The sequence below is a fragment of the Rousettus aegyptiacus genome, unplaced genomic scaffold (genome assembly GCF_014176215.1).
Source record: "Rousettus aegyptiacus isolate mRouAeg1 unplaced genomic scaffold, mRouAeg1.p scaffold_m13_p_14, whole genome shotgun sequence".
NCBI classification, from domain to species: Eukaryota; Metazoa; Chordata; class Mammalia; order Chiroptera; family Pteropodidae; genus Rousettus; species Rousettus aegyptiacus.
In genome coordinates, this window is record NW_023416289.1 from 13,628,117 (window position 1) to 13,651,364 (window position 23,248).

General features: G+C 42.1%; 1 protein-coding gene and 1 pseudogene across 7 annotated transcripts in view; both read right to left on the reverse strand.

Moving 5' to 3' along the window:
* The window catches only part of DUS2 (dihydrouridine synthase 2), a 34,933-nt gene that overhangs the window by 8,603 nt on the left and 3,082 nt on the right, over positions 1-23,248 (reverse strand). For 6 of the 7 annotated variants that reach the window (XM_036231449.1, XM_016164301.2, XM_036231450.1 and 3 more), the window contains exons 2-9: positions 22,259-22,401; positions 12,527-12,572; positions 9,464-9,555; positions 8,648-8,691; positions 7,454-7,514; positions 4,250-4,297; positions 1,899-1,964; positions 1,648-1,718 (exon numbers count right to left, since the gene is read on the reverse strand). In XM_036231449.1, the coding sequence (XP_036087342.1) occupies positions 1,648-1,718; positions 1,899-1,964; positions 4,250-4,297; positions 7,454-7,514; positions 8,648-8,691; positions 9,464-9,555; positions 12,527-12,572; positions 22,259-22,384 (554 nt within the window). In that variant the 5' untranslated portion in view covers positions 22,385-22,401. Of the gene's footprint in view, positions 1-1,647; positions 1,719-1,898; positions 1,965-4,249; positions 4,298-7,453; positions 7,515-8,647; positions 8,692-9,463; positions 9,556-12,081; positions 12,110-12,526; positions 12,573-22,258; positions 22,402-23,248 lie in introns of those variants that run through there. The other variant, XM_036231453.1, reaches the window with a different exon arrangement.
* Positions 11,593-11,711, reverse strand: LOC118611665 (annotated as a pseudogene).

Here is a 23,248-nt window from a genome sequence, read left to right on the forward strand (position 1 = left end):
TATGCTGAGGCGAGGTTGAGCAGCTGATCCTGGGGAGAGGCACCTGGCACAGGGTAGACGCAGTAGTCAGCGCAGGCCACAGACAGTGGCTGTCACAGCAAGCCACAGGGGAGGCAGGACCACAACATGGGGCCCCTCCCTCCAAAGTCAACTGCAAGAAGTTCTTGTAAATGACAGTGAGTCTTAGGGATGCTGAGGTGAGCCCTGACCTGAGCTGTATTCAGGAACAAGTAAAAGAGGTGGTTGACCAGATAGTCCTTGCCCAGGTCTTGTCTGGGTATGTCCTCTCTGCTATATTCCTCAACAAAAGGGTCAGCAGCCACAGGGCCTCGGGAGACTCTGTCAACCCAGCTCACACCTCTACTTCCCCAGATTCCCAGCAGCCAGTTCTACCCCATCCTCAACAGCTTTGATGGCGGGATAGTCTCTCTTTAAACTTGGCAAATTCTGTCTTCCTAGTGTTTCCAACTACTAGTGAAAATGAATAGCTGTATTTATTCAGAGAATACGATATGCCAGGTGCTATGCCAAGGCTGTAAATTCACAATCTCATAAAAGCCCCACAACAACCTTATAAAGCAGAAATTATCTTAACTTCCAAGTGAGGAATGTGGTACTCAGAGAGGTTAAATTATTTGTCCAAGAAGGGAGCGTTTAAAATCTTGCTCCTGGCATATGTTGTCAGTTTGGCTCAAATAAACTCAAAAAAAATTAAAAAAAAAAAAAAAAAAAAAGATTTGTCCAAGGATACACAGCCAACAGGCATCAGAGATGAGATTTGAAACCACACAGTCTGAGCCCAGACCCTGCTACTTCAGAGTGTGTAATGTATACAGCCTTTCGCTCCCCCACCCCCCACTGGCTTCCACCCATACAGCTCTGCTTTTCTGTTTTATATGTTGAAGTTCTGGGTTCCTTTCTCTGAAGATGCTATAAGAGACACAACCAGCAAAAAATGGGTTGTTCTTACAAGACCGTTGAACCCAAAAAGGACATCACATAGAGAAGAGAGGTCACTCTTGCCAAAGTCTCCTGGCCTGGGGTTCTGTATGAAAGCATATCCTGGACACAGGAAGCAAATTTGACTGGGAAACCCAGAGTAGCCTTCAGCAACCTCTCAGGTCTCAGTAGAGAGCACAACAGCTACAGATACAAGGACTGTTATAAAGCAGTCATTGTGACAGCTGGAAGTCTAATAGGGGCAGACAAAAGAGGCAGTGCCTTTAAAAGAATAGCAGTCTGCCTGGGGTCATTTGAGGGAGAAGCTATTGCTCAATGTAGTGGTAATGAAATGAGATTCAGAATCAGAGTTCTAATTCCACTACTTCCTGGCTGCATGATGCAATTTTGAACAAATCATTCACTCTACCATTTATACATCCTGAGGGTAGGGGCGGTTCTCCTTCCTCTCAGTCTCTCTGTCTCTAAAGCTCTGTCTCTAACATCTACCACCAGTAGATGCTCAGTGAATGAAACAAAGTGAAATGCAATCCCATAAAGAAACAGCCCTCAGGATGTCAAAGATCTAGGCAGCAATAGGCTGTATATGTACTAGAGAAGTTGGTTGTCACCTGGGGCCTGGTGAAGGATCATTAAGATAGCCGAAGACCTCTCTGCAAGTCAGTCACTAGAAAGGTGACCACTCACCTCCCGTGAACTGCGATGGCAGCAATGCCAGTCCTTTCTATCCGCTTCACAAGGCTCAAGGTATCTTCCAGCTGAGGAAGAGGACCACACAGGGTGGTTACTAAAGCCACAGAGGGAGCAGCTGCCAGCTCCTAAAGTGGGCTCAGTTCTACCCCTCCTCCAAACATAATTCAGCTCCTCAAAAATCACTGAAACCTCAAATAAACATCCCCAGAGAGAATGGACCTTCAATAGTAATTCACCACCCTTACCGATGACAGGATGCGAATCTTGCAGGTCACAGGTCTGTGTGTCCCTTTAACAAGAGTGCTGAGGATCTGCAGAGAGAACACAAGAGCACCTGCCTCTTCTGGAACAAACAACCACAACAGCTTATACTAATTACTTCTGCTACAGACCTGTGTGTCCCAGTGGCATGAACACGTCTGTATCCATGTATGTGTCCACATGAATGTGTCTGTTTTATGCATATACATGTAACATCCATGAGGGAAGGAGTCTACCTTTTTTTCTATGCTAGAGCCCCAGCACCGGCAACCCCTTTGCCTGGCACATAGTGCTGTACATATATTTGATAAATGAATGAATGAGTGAATGGCTCTGCATGCATGCCTGGGTAGAATACAATGATCCTTTGCCACGGCACACATCAGAATCACCTGGAGAGCTTAAGAAAGACAGAATCTGAGATCCCACCTCATATTTCCTGAATAAGTCTCTAAGGGCAGAGCTCAGAAATATGTGTTTTCAAAAGCATCTGCCCAATACACCCCCCCCCACACACACACACACACTCAATATGATTCTGAGACCTAGCCTTGGTTGAGAATACACAGTTCACAGCTTCTTTCCTGCTTAAAGGCAATGTTCCCTGAGTGCTCTTCCAGAATCTTGCAGAACGAAGAAACCGGAAGGCTTTACACATCCTAGACCCTACCCTCACAAAGCCCTTTCTTTAGGAGAGTCAGATATACAGGAATCAAACTGGGAAAGGAAAAGACAACATAGTCAACATATTATAAAGCGTTTATTTTGCATAGTAATTGTAAAGAGCTTCAAAGAAAAATCAAGAAGGTCATATAGGAAAGTGTCAGGGATCTAAGGTTCTATATTTCTTAAGCTCTCCAGGTGATTCTGATGTTTGCCGTGGCAAAGGATCACTGGGTTCTACCCAGGCATGCATGGAGATCCATTCACTCATTGATTCATTTACCAAGACGAGACCCCCTAAGGGTCAGAGATCAAGAGAGGTATAAATGACATTGCATGTCTGTGGTATTGCTATCTTCTTCCCTCATCAAAAATATCGGGCCAGGCAAGTTGGAGGGAAGGTGATCCCTAAGGTCCCTCTTCCAAGAACTGGGTTTCTGTCAAGCAGAGCAGAGAGGACATGCAGGCAGCTGCTGCCAGTCTTGGTTCTAGACAGGCAGGGGCAGCAGAGAGCCAGGCTGCAAGAACCAGAGGAGGCCTTTCAGGGACAGGCTGAGGCAAGTCCCTCAAAAGACATCACACCAAAAGCCTGGGCTACCAGACACGTGGAAAGATAATGGGCAAGACAAGGCCTGCTGGCCCCAGCGCAGCTGCCAGTGACTGGCAGGAAGGAACAGCCCCATGTGCTGCTCCAGGAGACAGACTGGGCCTGAGGTCCTACGGTTGCTCTGGCAGGCCTTGAAGGAACACCTATGTTTTAAGGGGGGACTGCCAGACCCATTGAGATACCTAACAAAAATTCTCACTCTAGTTCTTTCTCTCAGTCTGACAGCATGGTCTCTGGAAAGTTCCTTTGCAAGTGTTGACTTAGAAGCCTCTGATATTTGGTGATCTAAGCAACATCAGATAGTTTTATCCAATTCTCTGTTTTGCAGAACTTCCTTTTGGTATATTTTATCCAAGAAGCTCTAAGCACTTTCTTCAGTATTTGTTTATTTCATGTGTGTGTTCAGGACCAGGAAGGAAATTAGCAACTAAAAGTCCTAGCTACTTGCAAGGGTCACACTGAGGAGAAGGGGCAACTAGAGTCTATCTTCTGCCCAGGCTCTAGCATAAAACTCCCCTGGGCCCAGCTCTCCCAGACCCAACTCTCCCAGATGCAAGTCATACCACATGACTCTGTGGTGTGAACATCTGTGGGAAAAAGAGTTGAGACAGGCCCATATCTGAGCAGGTAACAGCACAACTACCTACAGGCAGGCTCATCTCACCAGGTCCACTGGCTGACTCAAGAAAAACAGAACCTGGTTAGCTCCCCTGGTTTGGGAGGGAGCTGGGTAGAAGGTGGAAGAGCATAAAATTGGGAATCAGTGACAACTGAGTGCAAGTCCTGGCCCTGCCAGTTGTTAGCCATGGCCCAAGTGCTGTGGGCACAAGTGGAACACCCTTGACAGCCAGGGGACCCAAGGAATCCTGGGCAGGGTTGAAAGAGAGAAAATTACTGAGTTAGGAGTTTAAAATTGAGATTCTTAATCCACGGAGAAGCCTTTATAAAATTCTCCAGGCCCCGGGTGGAGTGACTGATGCACTAAATCCAGAGGAGGGGAGTAGATGGTCCAGGTAGCTCCAGTTCCTGCATAAGGACCTCTGCTTTCTCTCGTGCAGGACGTACCTTCTCAATCTTGTCAGGATCTGATAGCAGAGCAGCTCCCATTCCTCCCTAAGGAAAAGCATACAGAGGGACTTCTTACAGCTGGAAGAGGGTGGCCCCTCCCAAGGCATAGCAATATGGTGTGGCAACCCGGCAGTATCTGTGCCCACTCTGACACCAGGGATCAGAGTTTCATGAGTTATAACAGTCATCGCTCAAAAGCTATGGATCTATCCAGAAGTGGGTTCCACAAAAATCATTTTTCAGGACTGCCCATTCCCCACCCAGGGTCTCAATATCTTAATAAACTAAACTCCCCCATCTGCCAACGCCTAAAAAAATAATGAATCATTCTTCCTTTAAAATGAGAGCAAATGCACCTCCTTCCTGTCCTACTATCACTCGCTTTGGTACCTCCACTGCCAGCAAAGCCACTCAGAGACATGCAACCCACAAACCTTGTCCAGGCCTTGCTCTCCTGCCAGTAACACGGGCCCGGTCCTGAGCACCCAGACCAATATCAAACTCTAACAAAAGCCCCAGTCAATGGAAACCGACAGTCTGTGAAGCCACATGAATCTTGACATTAATAGCGGTTGTCTCTTGATGGTGGGATTATTGGTGATTTTTCTAAGCTTTTTTGTACTTTTCTTTTCCTTATTATTTTCCAAGTTCTGGACAATGGCAAAAATTACTTTAATAATGGGGCAGTGACAAAAATCGGAATCCCTTAAGAGTAAGATGAAGGGGAGAAAAACAAATCAATAAATATATGCTGTCAGTATAGAGACTGCATGTTAATGAATGCTCGCAGTCTGTGCTCAGGTTTAAATTCAGTGATTACAATTTAATTTCATGTTTGAAAGGATGACAGATCAGAATCAGAGAACACTGAACCACCACAGACTCGGCCAGCCTGAGCCTGCATGTCAGAGGAAAATGGGAAAGGCAGAAGAGTACTAGCCCTGGCCTACCCTTGGCCACAGATATAAACCTTGGAGGCTTTAGGGACGTCCTGGCCACACATGCTGACTCCATCTGTTCCTCAGCTCACACACAATCTGGCCCTCCCTTGTGGAATCACAAACTCTAAAATGCAATCTCACTGCCCCTTCCACAACAATGGCTTTCCCAATTGGTATTTCCTTCCTTCCTTCCTTTCTATGTAACTTATTTGCTTTTTTGAATAGGTAACGCATTAACAATTTTAAAGATTCAATAGGGTAAAAAGTAAGAACTCTCACTCTCTGAGGAATGGAAAACTTTTCAATTAAGACTTTTTATATGGCTTCAATTTTGAACCATGAGAAGACAGAGGATATTCAGGTGGTATGCACTGATATGGCATACTGCCATGTATCCGTTCTGACTGGTTGATGCCAGTGCCATGTCAGTTGTTAATTATTTTAAGTAGCACCCCTGCAATGGGAATTTATTCCCTATGCAAAACCAAATAAAAACTTAGTTTCCTTCCTCAGCGGAAACCAGTATTGCTAGTTTCTTGTGTGTCTTTCCAAATGTATTCTGTGAAGAGAAAAATAAATATATATAAATACTCATTCTCCAACCCCTGTATATACATGGTAGTACACCATATACAATTTTGCTCCCTGCTTTTTTCACTCCACCATCTAGAGAAGATTCTTCCAATAATTTCAACTCTGCTCTTTACTTAATTCAGGAGCACAAAGAAATAATTTGAAGACAGCAAAACAGAGTCCAACGTTTTCAGTTCTTCGTAGATAATGTCAAATCTCCATAATCCCTTGAAGAAGCTACCTACATGGCTGTCTGAACTTCAAGCATCCCAAGGGCCTTTCCCTGAGGCAGTCTTCAGCCTCCTCGCCTAAAGGTTCCCCGGCCATGTGACTCCTGAGAGCAAAGAGGTTGACTCTAAGGAGTGGGCCCAGGGGATATCCGCTGTCTATACAGCAGACCCTGACCACGCGCCCTACGATAAGGCTCCCAGTGGCGGCCCTACAGGAGTACCTCCAGGCCCTCGCACATCCAACCCCAAGCCATCCTTGTTATTTGCTCCTAGCATGTTTTTCCTCTAGCAGTCCCGATGACACTGAAGACCAATCATCTTCCTGGCTGCCAGTCTTTCCCTCTCTACCCCCACAACTCACCCTACTTCTCCACATCAAGTCCAATCATTTGTCAGCCAAGTTTTGTCAAATTCTGCTCTGTTTGGGCTTCTCTCTCCATCCCTGGTCTCTCTCCAGTGGACCCAGGAGGCTCATCTCAGATATCTACATCCTCGCCTCTAGCCTCTTTCCAGTTGAATCCCCAAGACATATGGCTCCCAGATTAGTATTTCTAAGTATTTCTACTCATGGAATAGATGTGGAAAGTCACAAAAGAAACTAACAACACTGATTTCCGCTGGAGAAGGAAACTTAAGTTTCTGATCACATGCTTTTTCTGTTCAAAAAAGACCAGAGATATCTAGAGTCCAAGTCCAGCTACTCTGGTTCAAACCAAGATGTTCACCCTGTGCTCCTCTGCTTCCTCTCCATCTCCCACTCTCCAACTCTCTGGTCAAATCAAGGTTCTCTGTCTCTACCTCATGTTGGCCTCCAGGCCCCTGCTGGCACCACTCCTCCGGTCTGCAGGGTCCCAAAACCACCTCGTCAAGGACCGCATTTCCCTATAAGATCCTGAATTTAAGGGCTGTCTTTCTGCTCCTTTCTAAGCTACCTTAGCACTCCGGTCTGATCTTCTGATATGACAATGGGGACAAATGTATTGCATCCTCTATTTTTTTAAAATTGTGTGTCTTGGTTTTATCCATGAAAAGAAAGTCTTATTCACATTTTATCTTTTAACATTTACACCATTTGTTTCATTATTGGGCATAAGTGCTGTGTGTGTGTGTGTGTGTGTGTGCACGCACGCTTGTGTATATACAATTTTTCCTGAACCATTTGAGGATAAAGGTATATATATCATAGCCTTTGACCCCTAAATAATTCAGTGTATATTTTCTAAGTTGACAGAAGAGTTGTCAACTTTATAAATTTACATTGATATAGTATTTTTAGTGAATATACTATGGTCCATATTCCAATTTTGCCAATTGATCTAATAATATCCTCTTGGACATTTTCCTCACCTATTATGGAATCCAGTACAGAGTCAGGTACTATACTTAGCTGTCATGCCTCATTGGTCTTCTTTAATCTGCACCCTATATTTGTGAAGAATACAAAGAATTCGGTTTACCTTGGTGGAATACTCTTTTGGACAGCCCATGTTAACATCAATACCAGCCACGTCATTTTCTCTGGTAAAACATAAAGTAGAAGAGGTAGTCAATATTTAACTGAGGAAAAAAGGTGCTCATGAACCCCTTACCATGTCCATAGCCCCAAAGCATACCAACCCTTAGTGTCAGAGCTGAAAAAAACTTGTCTCTAAAATGTGCGGCTGCCTCCCCAGCAGAGTTCAAAAGAAAGAGCATAATATGCTCACACATCTACAAAGGGTTAGTTATAGAAGACTTTGCGACTTCAGAGTTATATCAGATAACTCAAATACCGAGTGACAGCCACACTGAACTTAATTCCAGAGTTCCAGTTCTAACTAGGGAAGCGAAAGCCATTTATCAATGCACAAGAGTGACATGAGCATAACAGCCCTTGCCCAGAGCACTGGATCTAGTGGAAGTTACAGGACTTTGTTGGCTGGGCCGCAGAGTTGGCTTACTCCAAACAGTTCTCAGATGTAGAAACAACCCTTACCTCATCTTCTGGTATGTACAGTTAACAGGCTGCAATCAGAACCAATTATTGTGTGAGTTCCTTCTCACCCTTATTGTAACTTATAACAATAGCTGAATCTTACTAAGCACTCACTATGTACCATACACTGCAAAAACATTTACACGCATTATTTCATGTACCTTTCCCTATAATGCCAGAGGTAGGTAGTATTATTGGTCTCATTTTGTAGATGAGGAAACCAAGTTCTCAGAGAGGATAAGTAACTCACCTAAGGTCATACAGTCAGCAAGTAACAAAGCAAGAATTCTAACCCAGGTCCATCTAACTCCAAAGCCCATCTCCTTAACCACAGTATTCTCCTGTCTTCGTTAATTTAGAAAGCAATAAGTCCAACCTAAACTTCATGAGATTTAAATCCTCATTCACAAGAGTCCCTGAAAAGGAAGCCTCATGAATAAACACTAAAAAACGGGCACCCACAAAGAGGTTATCTGGGATATGGGCATCGTTGGTACACACGAGTCCCAGGGCAGTCCTCGGACACCACAGAGAGAGAAACCAGACACTCTTGACCTGAAAACAGAACATAGTGGACTAGGAGGCAGAGGGCAGTCACCTCCAAGGTCACCAGGAACAATAAAGCCTCACAGCCCACAGGAGAGGCAAAAACAGTTCCAAAGAGGGAAGAACTTACACAAGTCTGGCCACGGCAAGCGCTCGCTCTGCGTCTGAGGTCCCCTGGGAACACAAGAGGTTGCATCAATCACCACCCTGACACAGGTACACACATACAAACATGCCATGCATGCCAGGCACACACACATCTGCAAGTAGAGTCTAGCTGGTATCTCTTAAACAACCAGCTATACAAGCTCACTATAAGGGACCAAAAGTGGACCCAAATGGCCTAGAAAATGTCATAAATGATTACTTTCAAACATTCAAAAAAATCCTTTAAATTTTATAGCGAACATTTATATACCACTACTTAGATTCCGGAATTAACATTTTGCTATATTTGCTTTATCATATGCCTACCTATTGTTATCAATTTTTAAAAAAGCTAAACATTCAGGAGTATTTCTGAAAAAGCACCAAGAAATGGCCCAAGTGCAAGAAGAGAGCTATAGAGTCATCACAACCCTAAAATAAATCTTAACTACTCTTGAGGAAGCCTAATTTCTTTCCATGGAAAATATATACAAACTATACAAAAACAAAGACCATGATCTGATGCTAGGAATGAAAAGTATATGTCATGCCAAACACATAATTCTTATAATTAAAGAAATTAAATTTGAGACTAGAGACATGTAACAGACAGCTATAACTTGATTTCCATAAGCTATCATCAACAGTGTGATCACTCGGGAGCAGATCTTTCAAAAATATTAAAGCAGAGTCTTCAGGAAGCTATCCCTGTGCACTGAAGCCCAGGCATTTAACACTGGCTCTGCACAGGGCATGGGATGGCAAATGTGGGTGATAAGTGAGTCCAGGGATCTCATACCATCTGGAAGATGACCCTGCTCTGTTCTCTTTTGCATGTGCGGAAGACTACCCGGTCATCAGGAGCAACAAAGTCCACTGTGCTGAGCACCTCTGCAAGAAAACACAAACACACGGGCCCACCCACTGAAGAAGCAAGTTCAACTTAGCCTAATCTCTGCAAGAAAACACAGCGAAAATATCACATTAAACGGCGGCTGATGATGGTCTGTTTCCTGACCTGGGAGATGGTTACTTATGGTTGTTTGTTTTACAGTTATGTGTTAAACTGCATGCTGCATTTTATGTTCTTTCTCTGTATGTTTGTTACATTTCACAATTCTTAAAATATTGAAAAAAAAAGTTCATATATACAGAATCTTAACTGTGCTTCTGATTTTAATCAAATTTTCCCAGAAGATGTCACTCCGAAGTTCAGCAAAGTTGCCATTTCTTATCTTTTATTTATTTATTTTTTTAAAAGCCTACAGCACCCAGTCATCCTAGGTGGTCTCCCAGCCAAGTACTAACCTCGACCCTGGAAGCTTCCGAGATTAGATGGGATGGAGTGTGTTGAGGGTGGCATGGCTGTAGACAAAGTTGCCATTTCTTAATGATTTATCATGTGCCAGGTACTGTGAGTGAAGATTTACTATATTACAGTCAATCTTCATTACTTGCAGTTGTATATTTGCAAATTTTCTTGCTCACTAAATTTTATTTCTATCGCCAAAATCAATACTCATGGCATTTTCGGCGTCATTCTGAGACACGCACAGAACTACAGAAAATTTCAGTTGCCTGATGTAAATAGTCCCAGCTGAGGTCAAACAAGGCAAAACTCTGCCTTCTCGTTTCAGCTCTCGGACTGCAAGCAAACATCCATATAGCGGTATAGATAATGCCATATTTTTGCATTTTTGTGCTTTTTGTTGGTAATCTCATTTTTTTAAATGGCCCCTAGCATAGAGAAGTGCTATCTACTGTTCCTAAGCATAAGAAAGCGGCGATGTGCCTTAAGGAGAAAATACATGTGTCAGAAAAGCTTTGTTTAGACATGAAATTATAGTGCTGTTGGCTGAGTTCAATGTTAATGAATCAACAGAATATGTTAAATTATGAGTCTTTAAACAGACACACACATAAGATAAGATTGTTACTGATCTGTTAACGAAAATGTGTGCCCAGAAGTTTGCAAAAACCTAAACCTTACAGGCATACCTCAAAGATATTGGGGACTCGGTTCCAGACCACCACAGAAAGGCAATTATCGCAATAAAGTAAGTCACACAAATTTTTTGGTTTCCCAGCACATATAAGTTATGTTTACACTACAGTCTATTTAAAGTGTGCAATAGCATTATGTCTTAAACAATACAGATACCTTAATTTAAAAATACTTCGTTGCTAAAACAATGCTAACCATCATATGAGCCTGTTAGAAAAATGGTGCTGATATCAGGGTTGCCACAAACCTTCAATTTGTAAAAAATGCTGTACCTGCAAAGGGCAAGAAAACAAGGTATGCCTGTATTTCCCCTGGGGAACAATGGTTCAGTCAGTATTCACTAATTTGGTGTTTGCAGAAACTTTATAGAATGTAACAATTGCAAATAACAAGAATCTCAAATGCTCTTCATAACAAAACTCTACAAATACTACCATTACTAGTTTTCAAAGATGACTGGCACATGAAAGAGATCCAATGTGGCAGATGGGAGAATATGCCTACCTCATGTATTTATTTTGAGAAATAAATGAGATCTTTAATACAAGTAAAGTACTTCCATAAATAGAAGCTGTTACTATTATCCTAACACTGAACAGATTAGAGAATTAAAAAGGTGGGGTAAAGGCAATGACATGTTGGGATTGGTTATCGGAGCAATCTCCAACAGCAGAGACAGTTCATAACTGGCAGTAAAAAGACTGAGAGAAGAACCACAAAAACAATGTGTTTATATTACAGCTCTGTTTATAACAGCAAAATACTGTATCACCCACTAAAACATTGGTGAAATCAATTCTGACATAGTCATCTATAAGTAAAGACATGGGAAAATGTCCTTGTAGAAAAGTGGCAAAACATGTGAATCGTGATCCCGAGGGGGCAGGAAGAAAGATATTTATTTAGTTAGTTAGTTATTTTTCCACCTACAGCACCTGGTCTTCCTAGGTGGTCTCCCATCCAAGTACTAACGAGGCCCACCCCTGCTTAGCTTCCGAGATCAGAGAGGATCGGGCACGTTCAGGGTGGCATGGCCATCAACAGGAAGGAAGATATTTAAGCATGTTATATTTTTATACACATACTTTACTAAATGTGTAAAATATACATATTATTCCTTTTTGTGATTATCCCTTCAAGTATGGGATTACGGGGGATTTTCATTTTCTAGGTTATATAAGCCTGTAATATTGAATTTTTTCATAATGAGGGAAATATAAATCTAAAACAATTAAAGACAAAATTGAGTCATGACTTCTAGTGAATTTATAAAGATTTCACAAACATGTATACATTTCAGAACCTCAAACAATACCCCAATTCTGATCAAAGCAGATCAGCCTTATCAATAAAATAAAAGCAAAACCACAATTCAGCACAACCACTTCCATTTGCAAAGTACTCACATGTACCTTATATTATTTGATCCTCATTCCAACCCTATGATTTAAGTAAAAGAAAGGATTATGATTTTCATTTTACAGCTAACGAAACTGAGGCAGAGAGGTCATGTGACTTGCCCAAGGTCATACAGCTAGTGAGTAGCAGAGCCAGGACCAGTGCCAAAGCCATCCCGACCCCAAGACTTCTAGGGTCTTTCCTGTATTATGGAATCCTAGCAATTTCTATGCCAGCAAGCCTGTGAATAGGAGGCATTCTTAGCCTATTTCACATTTGGCTCTTTTCAAGGTTTCCGAACAGCAGTGACTGTTCTCAAGGGAACACATGATCCACAAAATTACACAGCCAGGCAAGGAGAACCCTGGAAGGACACTGTCAGCCCAGGCGATGGCAATGGTAGGGCTGCTTGACTCTGACTGGGCACACACACAATCTTGAGGCCAGAGCTGCACTTACCATTGACAACTCTCTTGCACTGAAGCATCTTGAGGTCAATCAGCTCCTGCAGAAGAATTAGAGGGCACTCATCAGTGTGGGACATGTAGGCCCTAGGCACGGGGCTGGGGGATAGGGGGACCTTCACTTCCCTGCACACCCAATAGGAGCCACTGGACCTGTCACCCTACTACCAACAACAAATCATGGCTTTTGGGACATGTAATATTGTCCTTCCTGCCCAAACATGGCAAGCAGGGACCTGAGTGAGCTACTTTTAATCAGCTGCTCTTCCCAAGAACTTTGAAGATGTTTGGGGCCTAGAAAGAGTGAGCCACTCAGGGAGCCACAGAGATATAGCCCCAGAGGTACACATGTGGACAGTGTCCTAACCTATTAGTCTCAGCTCCAGTCCATTCCCTCAAAGAATCTCCTACCTCATCCCAGGAAATAGCCAAAGACTAAAGTGGGACTAAAGGAAGATTTGAGATCAATACAGTAGAGAAAAGTCTAAAACCCCGATCCAATATGGGTCAAATGAAACGGGTGGAAATGAAACGTGAAAGGCCCTCAGCTCTGGAGATATTCAAACTCACATAAGAAAAGAAAAAGGGTGCCTTTAAAGTAAGGATCATAAAAAAGGGAAGGAAAGCTCATGTCTCATGAAGAATGGTGACAGTCTACCTCTTGCAGGGAGACAAGACAGTTCTGCTTTGTTCAGTGATCATTTCAACACACAGGGAAAACAAATTAAAAGAGCTAGGCACATGTCACACTGCCCGGAAGCTCATGCCCAGGGGCTATTGGGCTCTAGAAAAAGACAGGGAGAAACTCTCACCCCTGGTACTCATCCCCATACTGACTCCTTATGAACCTCAGTAAGTCATAACCCCAGCCAGATGGGCATGATGGCCTTTGCTTTGCTTCCACATGGGATTATGTAGGGCTCAAATGGCCAAAGGGCACCTATGGCACACATGGGGCTCCCCCCAACATTCCCATTAACCAGGTTACAACATCCTCCAGGTGTTTCTGTGGCTTCTCTCTCCATGTTGCATTCAAGTCACCAAGTATCTGATGCCCACCAGGCCCGACCAAACAAATCACTATCACCAAGCAGTATATGAATACATGGTTGGCATCCAAGCCCCAGGAATCAATGTGGTGTCCCAAAAAATGGTCAGAGCCTGACACAGAGCCCCTGTAGCCAGTGATCCTAGTTGCAGGGGCAGGCAAGAAGGTGAGTGTACAAGGAGGCAGTATGGAGTAGCCTGTGCTAAAAACGCAGCTCTGCGGCCAGGCTGTGCTTGGCCAGGAACCAGCAGGTAAGCCCTTGCTGGGCCCCCAGCCCTGCCAACAGTGACCTCTTCTTCTTGAGATTCCCAAAATTGTTGCCATGGCCATCTTTACAGCCCTTACCATTCCTCTGTATGCTCACTGCAGAGGCACCTGTCATACCCTTACCATCACTATGAACCCCAAGAAGGGTCCTATGTCCACACAAAGGTGGACTTTGAAGACCCTGGCCAGGTACCCTGAGCCCCCAGAGGAGGAGCTGAGTCAAAATGGCCATTGAAATATCTGATGTTCTTCTCTGTCTCCCCACTACATGAAAGAGCCTTTAGGGCCTGGTCACTGTCTGATTCATCTTTGAATCACCAGCATCTATCACGTTGCAAATACTCCCTAAATATCTCCTGAAGCCTGCTTCAATATCTCACACACAGCAGATGTTCTACTGTTTGTTAAGCGGAGATATTAATTTAAACTGTCACCAGTAAAACCACAAGTGTGACTGCTCACCCACACACCCCCAACACTATTAAATATAAAATATATTTACCAATTTTATTCATTTTTCTTTGTTCTACATGCATAGAGCAAAACCTCAGGGTTTTTTTCCTCTGTATTTCCTTAATTAGTGAAAATAAACATTGTTTTTCCATGTGGTAGAGTTCATCATCTTTGTAGCAAACTACTTTTTACATCTACACAAGTACAGAGAGAAAAAACTCTATTCTTCGTCAAATTGCATATTGAGTTTTTCTGTCTCTATTATCACATTTTTCCTACATCAATATCACTTCCTCAACATTTTATTTCTATAGAAGAGGCCACCCCAACTTTGCCACAAACAACGCCGTCTAGTTTCTAAATATATCTCCATTACATAGTTAAGAATGTAATTTTAATTGGTTTTCTCTTCTTTTTAAAACTGATTTAGCCTTTTAATTTATCTTTAAAATAAGGCCATTTATAAGTCACTTTTTCTTCATATGGCTAGCCAATGTTCTGAACAGCATTTAATTATAAAGTGCCTTATCATCATGCATGGGCTTATTCTTCCTTATCTGTCATGAGTCATGTTCCTTCACCTCCTCCATTCCTCTTGGCTTGTTTTCTGTCTGTGCTGATCATAACAGTTTATCACCAGTGTCTTTCTATGCTATCTTTCTATCTCCACCTCTGGCATATCCAGATATTCATTTAGTCTCTAGTTTGGTTAAAGAAAATTCTCTCCTTAAAAAAAAAAAAAAAAGAAAAAGAAAGTCACTGACAAAATGAATAATGAGAGCCCCAAAGGGATAAAAAGAACGTTTGGAGAAATAATGGTAAAAAATTTCCCAAATCTGATGAACAACATTAATCTATACATCTAAGAAGTTCAACAAACTTCAAGCAGAAAACATCAGGAGACCCACACCTGGACACATCCTAATTAAACTGTTGAAAGTCAAAGAAAAAGAGAGAATCTTGAAAGCAGCAAGAAAGTAATGACTTACCTTGTGCAAGAGATCTTCAATAAGATTAACAACTTATCTCTCATGAGAAACTATAGAGGTCAGAAACCAAGGAAGTGAAAGACTTGTAAAACAAACTTTATAAAATACTGTTGAAAGAACAAAGCTGGAGGATTCACATTTCCTAATCTCAAAACCTACTACCAAGCTACAATAATCAAGACTGTGTGGTACTGGCATAGACAGACATATAGACCAATGGAATAAAAGTGAGTATCCAAATACGAACTAAAACGTCCATGATCAATTGAGTTTTGACAAGGATATCAATTTACTGGGGAAAGAATAGTCTTTTTTAACATATAGTGCTGAGACAATTGGATATCCACATACAAAAAACATTTTTTTGATCTCTACCTCACATCAGATACAAAAATATACTCAAAATGTATCAACGACCTAAATGTAAGAAGAGCGAAACTATAAAACTCATAAAACAAAACAGAGGTATAAATCTTTGTGAACTTAGATCAGGTAATCGTGTCTTAGAGATGATGTCAAAAGCACAAACAACAAAAGAGACAAATAGATAAAGTGGACTTTATCAAAATTTAAAACTTTCTGCATCAAAGGATACTATCAATAAAGTGAATGGACAACCCACAGAATGGGAGAAAATATCTGCAAATCATATATCTGATAAAGGTCTAGTATCTACAATACATAGAGTTCTTAAAACTCTTTGAATAAAAAAGACAAATAATCCAACTGAAAAATGAGCATAGGATTTGAATAGACATTTCTCCTAGATGATATAAAAATGGCAAATAAACACAGAAAAAGATGCTCAACATCGTTAATCATTAGGGAAATGCAAATCAAAACTACAATGAAATACCACTTCGTACCCACTAGGATGACTACAATCGAAAAGACAATAACAAGTGTGTTAGTAAGGATATGGAGAAAATGGAACCTTCATACTCAACTGGTGAGGATGTAAAATGGTACAGCTACTTTGGAAAACAGTCCGGCGGCTCCTCAAATGGTTAAACATAGAGTTACCATATGATCCAACAATTCCACTCCTAGGTATATACCCAAGAGAAATAAAAACATATGTCCACACAAAAACTTGTACATGAACATTCATAACAGCATTGCTCATAATAGCCAAAAGGTAGAAATAATCCAAATGTCTGTCAATTGATGAATGGATAAACAAATTGTGGTATATACAAACAATGGACCATTATTCAGCCATTAAAAGAGATGAAGTACTGATATATGCTAGGACATGAAACCTTGAAAACATGCTAAAAAAACAGACATAAAAGCTCCCATAGTATATGATCTATTTATATGAAATATCCAAAATAAGCAAACCTATAAAGACATAAAGTAGATAAGCGGTGTCCAGGAACTGGGGAGGGGGAAGTTGGGGAGTGATTGCTAATTGATATAAGGTTTCTTTTTGGTGTGAGGAAAGGGTTCAAAAATTGATCGAGGTGATGAATGCACAACTCTGTAAATATACTAAAGCCACTGAATTGTACATTTTAAATTCATTAATTATATGGCATGTGAATCATATCTCAATAAAGATGTTTAAAAATGTCTAGAGAACAATTTGGAGCCAATTAACAAAACTGGAATACAGAAGGTAAATTAGAAAAAATAATGTATTACTGTTAAATTCACTGAAGATGATGGCTGTACTACAGTTGCATAGAAAAATGACCTTATCCTCAAAAAATGTCAATGAAGTATTTGAGAAGACATCATAGTTTTGAAACTTACTCTCAAATAATGGAGGAAAAAAATATATATGGAGAGAAAGAGAACAAATTATAAAACAAATCAAGCAAAATGTTGACAGTAGGTTAATCTGGGTAAAAGATACATGGGTGTTCTTGGTCTAATCCTACAACTTTTCTAGAAATTTTATTTTATTTTTTTTAAGTTTTAAAAAATTACCCATTCTTGGCAATGGACTTGAATAGAAACTTTTCCAATAGTGATACAGCAATAGCCAACAAGTATATGAAAACATGCTCAAGATCACTGATCATCAGAGAAATGCAAATCAAAACCACAATGAACCATCAACTCACACCCATGGCTACTATCAAAAAGACAGAAAATAATGAATGTTAGCAAAGATGTGGAGAAATTGTGCACTGCAGGTGGAATATGTAAAACAGTATGAGTGCTTCAAAAAATTAAAAATAGAATTACCATATGATCTAGCAATCTCACTTCTGGGTATATATCCAAAATAATTGAAAATGGAGTCTCAAAGAGATACTTGTGCACCAATGTTCACCGTAGCACTATTCACAATAGTTAAGAAGTAGAAGCAACCCAAATGTCCATGGACAGATGAAATACAGCATATACATACAATAGAATATTATTCAGCCTAAAAATGAAAGGAAATCCCATCACATACTACACCATGGATGAACCTTAAGGACATTATGCTAAGTGAAAGTGCCAGTCACAAAAGACAAATATTGTATGTTTCCATTTATATGAGATATTTAAAGTAGTCAAATGCATAGGAACAAAATGCAAAATGACGGTTACCAGGGGCAGGGTAGAGGGGAAAATGGGGAGCTGTTTAATGGGTACAGAGTTTCAGTTTTACAAGATGAAAAAGTTCTGGAAATCTATTTTATAACAATGTGAATGTACTTAACACTACTGAACTGTATACTGAAAAATGGTTAACATGGTAAATGTTTTTTTTAATGTTGAAAGAACTAAATTGAACTATCTTAGATAATCACAGGAAACGAGCAACAGACATTTTATGTGAGGCCCAGCCTCGATGTTCAAATTTTGTTCCATAATTCAAGGTAATATGGTAAATTTTATGTTATACATTTTTTACCACAATAAAAGAAAAAATTTTAAGTACCCATTCTGGGATTCTGAGCCACTTAAGAACATTGCCTTCTCACCTGCTCCTTTTATTAAAAGGTAAAAATCTAACAGGCAAGTGGCCCCTCACATTCTGGGCCACCAGAGTTGCATTATTCTTATAAAAAGATATTGAAAGACAACATCTGGGGTGGCTCCATAGTGTAGTGGTTAGCACAGCTGCTTTACTTAGGACCTTCAGAGATCCAGTTCTTAAGGGGAAATGGCAACATCCATAGGTCAGGGTTGGAAGTGGGGGAGGTGGGGCACGGAATTAAAGAGGGGAGGACAAAAAAAAAGACGACATCTGAGGAACTCTTAGAAAACTGTCCATAGGATAGACCTGGGTAGGGAATCAGACTACGGATCTCTCTACTTTTGATGAGCTGATTCATACTTTCCTTCCCTCCAGCTGTTGAGGGTTTTACAGGACTTTAAAGGAGGTGCCTACATGCCTGGTATACCCTAGGTCCTATACTCAGTCCTATAAAGTGGGTTGGTTTGACTATCTAATCCCACTGATGGACCACCATGACTAGCTAATTCCTCATGCTAATATGTGAACCCAGTTAAGATCCATCCAGGCAGCTAAATAATGTTGGCCTGCAGAGCAACTCTAGGTCCACCAGGGGGCACTGTGCGCCACACTGTGCCGTGCCCAGTACATAAGACCCAGCCACTTACCCGCGCAAAACAGGGGCCGACTGCCTGCCTGGCGCCTGGGTCTGATCACCACAGTAGCTAGGTCTGGGTAGAGGTCCTAGGTCTCCTTCAACAGTAGCTCCTTTGTTTGTTCAGAAGCCATACTGACCCTCCCAGAGCATGAGCACATCAAACAAGCTAAAGGGTTTTAATCAGTAATTCCTCTTCTCCTAAATCAAGCAGAGCCCTGGAGGAAAGGATTGGTCACATTCCTTAAGAAAACCAAGCTTTGACCAATGAGGAGGGTCCTGGAGAAAAGAAAAGCCACATTCTGAAGCCATCACAAAAATCCTGCACCCAAAGTGCTTGAAAACAAACCTAAGAAGTCTCAAAGAAGTAGCTGATGGAGATGGAAACTGGCAGGTCACCTGTTTCCTGTGGCAGCACTGTTCCTATTGCCCAGCTTCCATAATCCCCATCACACGGACCAATTTCCCCGGGGCCATAAACACATACCTGCTGTCTAGAACGGGCCCTGTGCTACAGTACACTCACTCACTTCCATTCTGGCGTTGCATTCCACGCATCTCTAAATGAATACAACCTCATTTTCTGGAGTCCCAGAAAACTGCTGCCTTCACAGGAAAAGTGAAGGCCAAATGGGTGAAATATGTTAATATAGGCACCATTGCCTTTTTCTCAATTTTGGCAACTCCCAGAATCTTCCCTTAAGACTAGGTTTCAGCCAAGATGAGCTAGCTCATGGTTCTAAAGACATGGAGCCCTTACCACCACTTGGTCCAACAGAAGAAACCAGTAGGGTGGCCATGGTAGGGGCAAAATTGAATCTAAAAATCAAGGGCCAAAACTCAAGGACCAACTCTTACTTTTACTGAAGGCGCAAGACTAGGAAAGAGAAGGGACGTGGAGAATAAGCAAATAATCGATGGAGATAGTATGTAAAGCAAGGGCAGAGAGGAGAGGGACACGATATACACTGGGCTGTGAAGTGATCATTGGGAGACTACAGCTGGACAGAAATGGAGTTGGGGCAGCAAGTAAGAAGCAGGGGGCTTCACCCTTGAGTCTGAGTCATCCTGCAGGACCCTGTTGGTAAATATGGACTAAGTGGATGAAGAGCTAGAATGGCATGTACCTCTCCGTTACCATCCTGGGGGAGGGTAGGAGGGTGGGGCATCACAAGCAAATAAAGTTAACAGCTAAGTTCTCTGGGGTTTCATCTTTTTGGTCCCCAGTCCTCAGGCTCTGAGTCCATGACTCTTCATAGTCCCTCCTCCAAATCCCGTTCCAAATCCTTTCCTGGAGGGCAAGGGGGTTGCTGGTCAGGAAAGGCTACGCCTAACCCACGATTGATCTCCAGGGGCCTGAGTGTTGGTTCAAGGGATGAGTGACCAGATGAACAATGCTCAGTGTACTACCACATTCCCCTGGGACTGGCCACTGGGAACAGGTTCTTCCCTGCCCTAGGCACATTCTGGCAACCTGGAAGGCTTATCGATATACCCTAACAGCCTAGCTCACATTTCTTAGAGCAAGGAGTTGCCTCTACTTCAACAAACCATTTAAAAATCAGGCCTTCGGCCTCTGTGATTCTGAACTCTGGAGCCTCCCTTTCTGACTCCCACCTTTGGACAACACATACTCTCTCCCTCTCATTTCACCTTGCCAGCACCTTGGATACCTCTGCTCCTCCCTGCCCTGCTATAAGATACTGGCATGCCAATCACCAGCCATGGCCATTTCCCTGCTAGGCTTCTCAGCTCCCCTTTCCATAAAGCTGTAAACCAGCATCACTATGCATACCAGCTGCCACGCAAAACCTCCAGTGCCCATTCCCCAGGGGAACAAGACCAAAACATCTTCGTTTCCTTTCCTCAAATCCCTACCCCACTCCTGCCACTCTCATTTCCAACAGAAAACTGGCTACCCACAAAACACAAGTTTCTCAGGCAAAACCCCTCAGCTTCCTTACCTTCCATCATCTTCACCTTCCCGTATTGGAGGAAGGCAGTTCCCACCCACTCATCAAGAATCGTGTCCCCTCTAAGACCTGGCTCTACTCATCCCCCAAACCTTCAGGTCTCACTGCCAACTCTTTCTTCTTGTGCTATAAACATGCAAGTCACCTAAAAACAGCTTCCTTCACCTTCACTTCCAACTACCTTTTCTTCGTCTCTTGAATTCCTAAGGGGAGAGCCCTACCTCTACTTCTTCATTTGCTGCTCACTCCTCAACCTGTTAACCCCACAAGTGTGTGCATCTATGCATTATTGCTATCTTCCAGTCTCCTAATTTTCAAATCAAATATTTTCTTGGTCTTTTTGCAATTGGATTTCTCTGCAATCTGACATAGTTGACAGACTTAATTTTTTCCTTGCTGACACTAAACTCTTCTTAATTTGCCTGATTTTTTTTTACTCTTTTACTTTTCTATCATTAATTGCTGTCCCTCCCACACATACCCAGTCATCAGGGTATAATCTCCCCAAATCCCCTCTTAAGCCCCCTACTTTCTCTATACCAGTGCTTTTCTTTTTAATTAAATTTTTTATTGAGATATTTAGAGGTTCACATGCAGTTGTAAGAATATGAGATCCTGTGTATGCTTTGCCTAATTTCTCTCACTGATAACATCTTACAAAACTACAGTATAATATATCACGACCAGGATATTGACATTGATACAGGTAAGACACAGAAGTTTCATCACCACAAGGATTGACTACGTTGCCCTTTACAGCCACAGTCCCCACCATATCCCGCCCCCAGTGGCTTTTAAAGACGGAACTATCAGAAACTTCTTTTAAACTTCTCACGCCCACTAGGGGGACACATTAGGATTGGAGATTGGGGGGAGGTTGCCCAGGTAATTCTGATACATGCCTAATTAAGAACCACTGCTCAGACTCCCTCAGTACCCAGTATCAGCTACTCCTGTAATTCTATTTTTCCTAGTAGATGCTTTCTGAACCTGGATCTCAAGCCATACTGTTCTTCAGAGAAGTCAGAAAAGACTGGCCCACCAGCTACTGCCACCAGACAAACCTATGGGCTCCCAAAGCAACCTCATCCAGCTCCCCTTGCCTGAATCTGGTCCACTCCCTAACCTTGAGTTCATTCATTCATGTACTGAATGTGCATTAAATCCTGCAGGGGTCAGGGCAGTTATCTGACACAGTGTTCAGCTAGCCACCTGGCCTAGGTATCCCACAATGCCTCCACACTACCCAGGCTCCTGGCCCTCAGCAGGGTTCACAGAACACATAAGTGTCACATGTGTTTGTCTCCTGCTGCCTTCAGTGAGCACCTACGAAGTCAGTGCCCACTCTGCCACTGCCCTTTCCCCACTCCTTACCACTCCCACCCACAGAAGAGGAGACTGTGCTTGCAAAAAAGCTCTCCAGGAAAATCAGGAGCCTCTTACCTCACAGTACACAATGTCCGCTCCATAGTCCAGGGCTAGCAACCGCATTGGGAGAGTCCCCACCCGAACCATAGGGGCTAAGATGAGTTTGTTGTGGTAGCACAGTGAGAAGCTGTTAACAAGCATTCCTCCTCTGCTACGGCCTGAAGAAAGGGAAAACATGAGTCAGAAATTCAAATGGAGAGAATCTCTTCTGTTATCTAGGGCAGGCTTTCCTTCTTCCTCTCAACACACAGCATCTTGCTGCCCCTTCCTCTGATCATAAATATAACACATGCTCATTCATTCATCCAATAAATATTCATTAAGTGTCTCGTCTGTACCAGTTACTGTCCTAGCATTTTGGGATACATTAGAGAAGACAGACAAAAATTCCTGCTCTGGTAGAGCTTTCATTCTAGTTGGGGAACACAGGCAAAAAAATAAAAATAAAAAAAAGAATAACAAATGAATAAATTAGGTAGTATGTTGGAAAATTGGTACAGTCAGCCCACCATATCCGTGGGTTTTATATCTACAAATTCAACCAACTGCAGATCAAAAATATTTGTTAAAAAAAAAAATCCCAGAAGGGTCCAAAGAGCAAAACTTGAATTTGCTAAGTACTAAGCATTATACTGAATCCACACGAAGTGATATGTAGGCATGCCCTGCTGTAGTGTATATAAAAATACAGGTTACCTATAAATATGAAGCCATTTTATACAAGGGACTTGAGCATCTAGATTTTGTTCTGCAGGGGAGGGAGGTCCTGGAACCAATCCCCTACATTTCCCACATCCAATTCATCACTAGCTCCTGTTGAAATAACCTTCAAAATATAACTCCCGTCCATCTGCTTTGCTTCATTCCATTGCTACACCACTGCGTACCAAGCTGGCCTCCTAATGGGTTTCTCCAAATCTACTCTTGCCTCCTCCTACTCATTGTCCTCACAATAGTCAGCATGACACTGAAAAAGGCAATATCACTTCCCTATTTATATCCTGC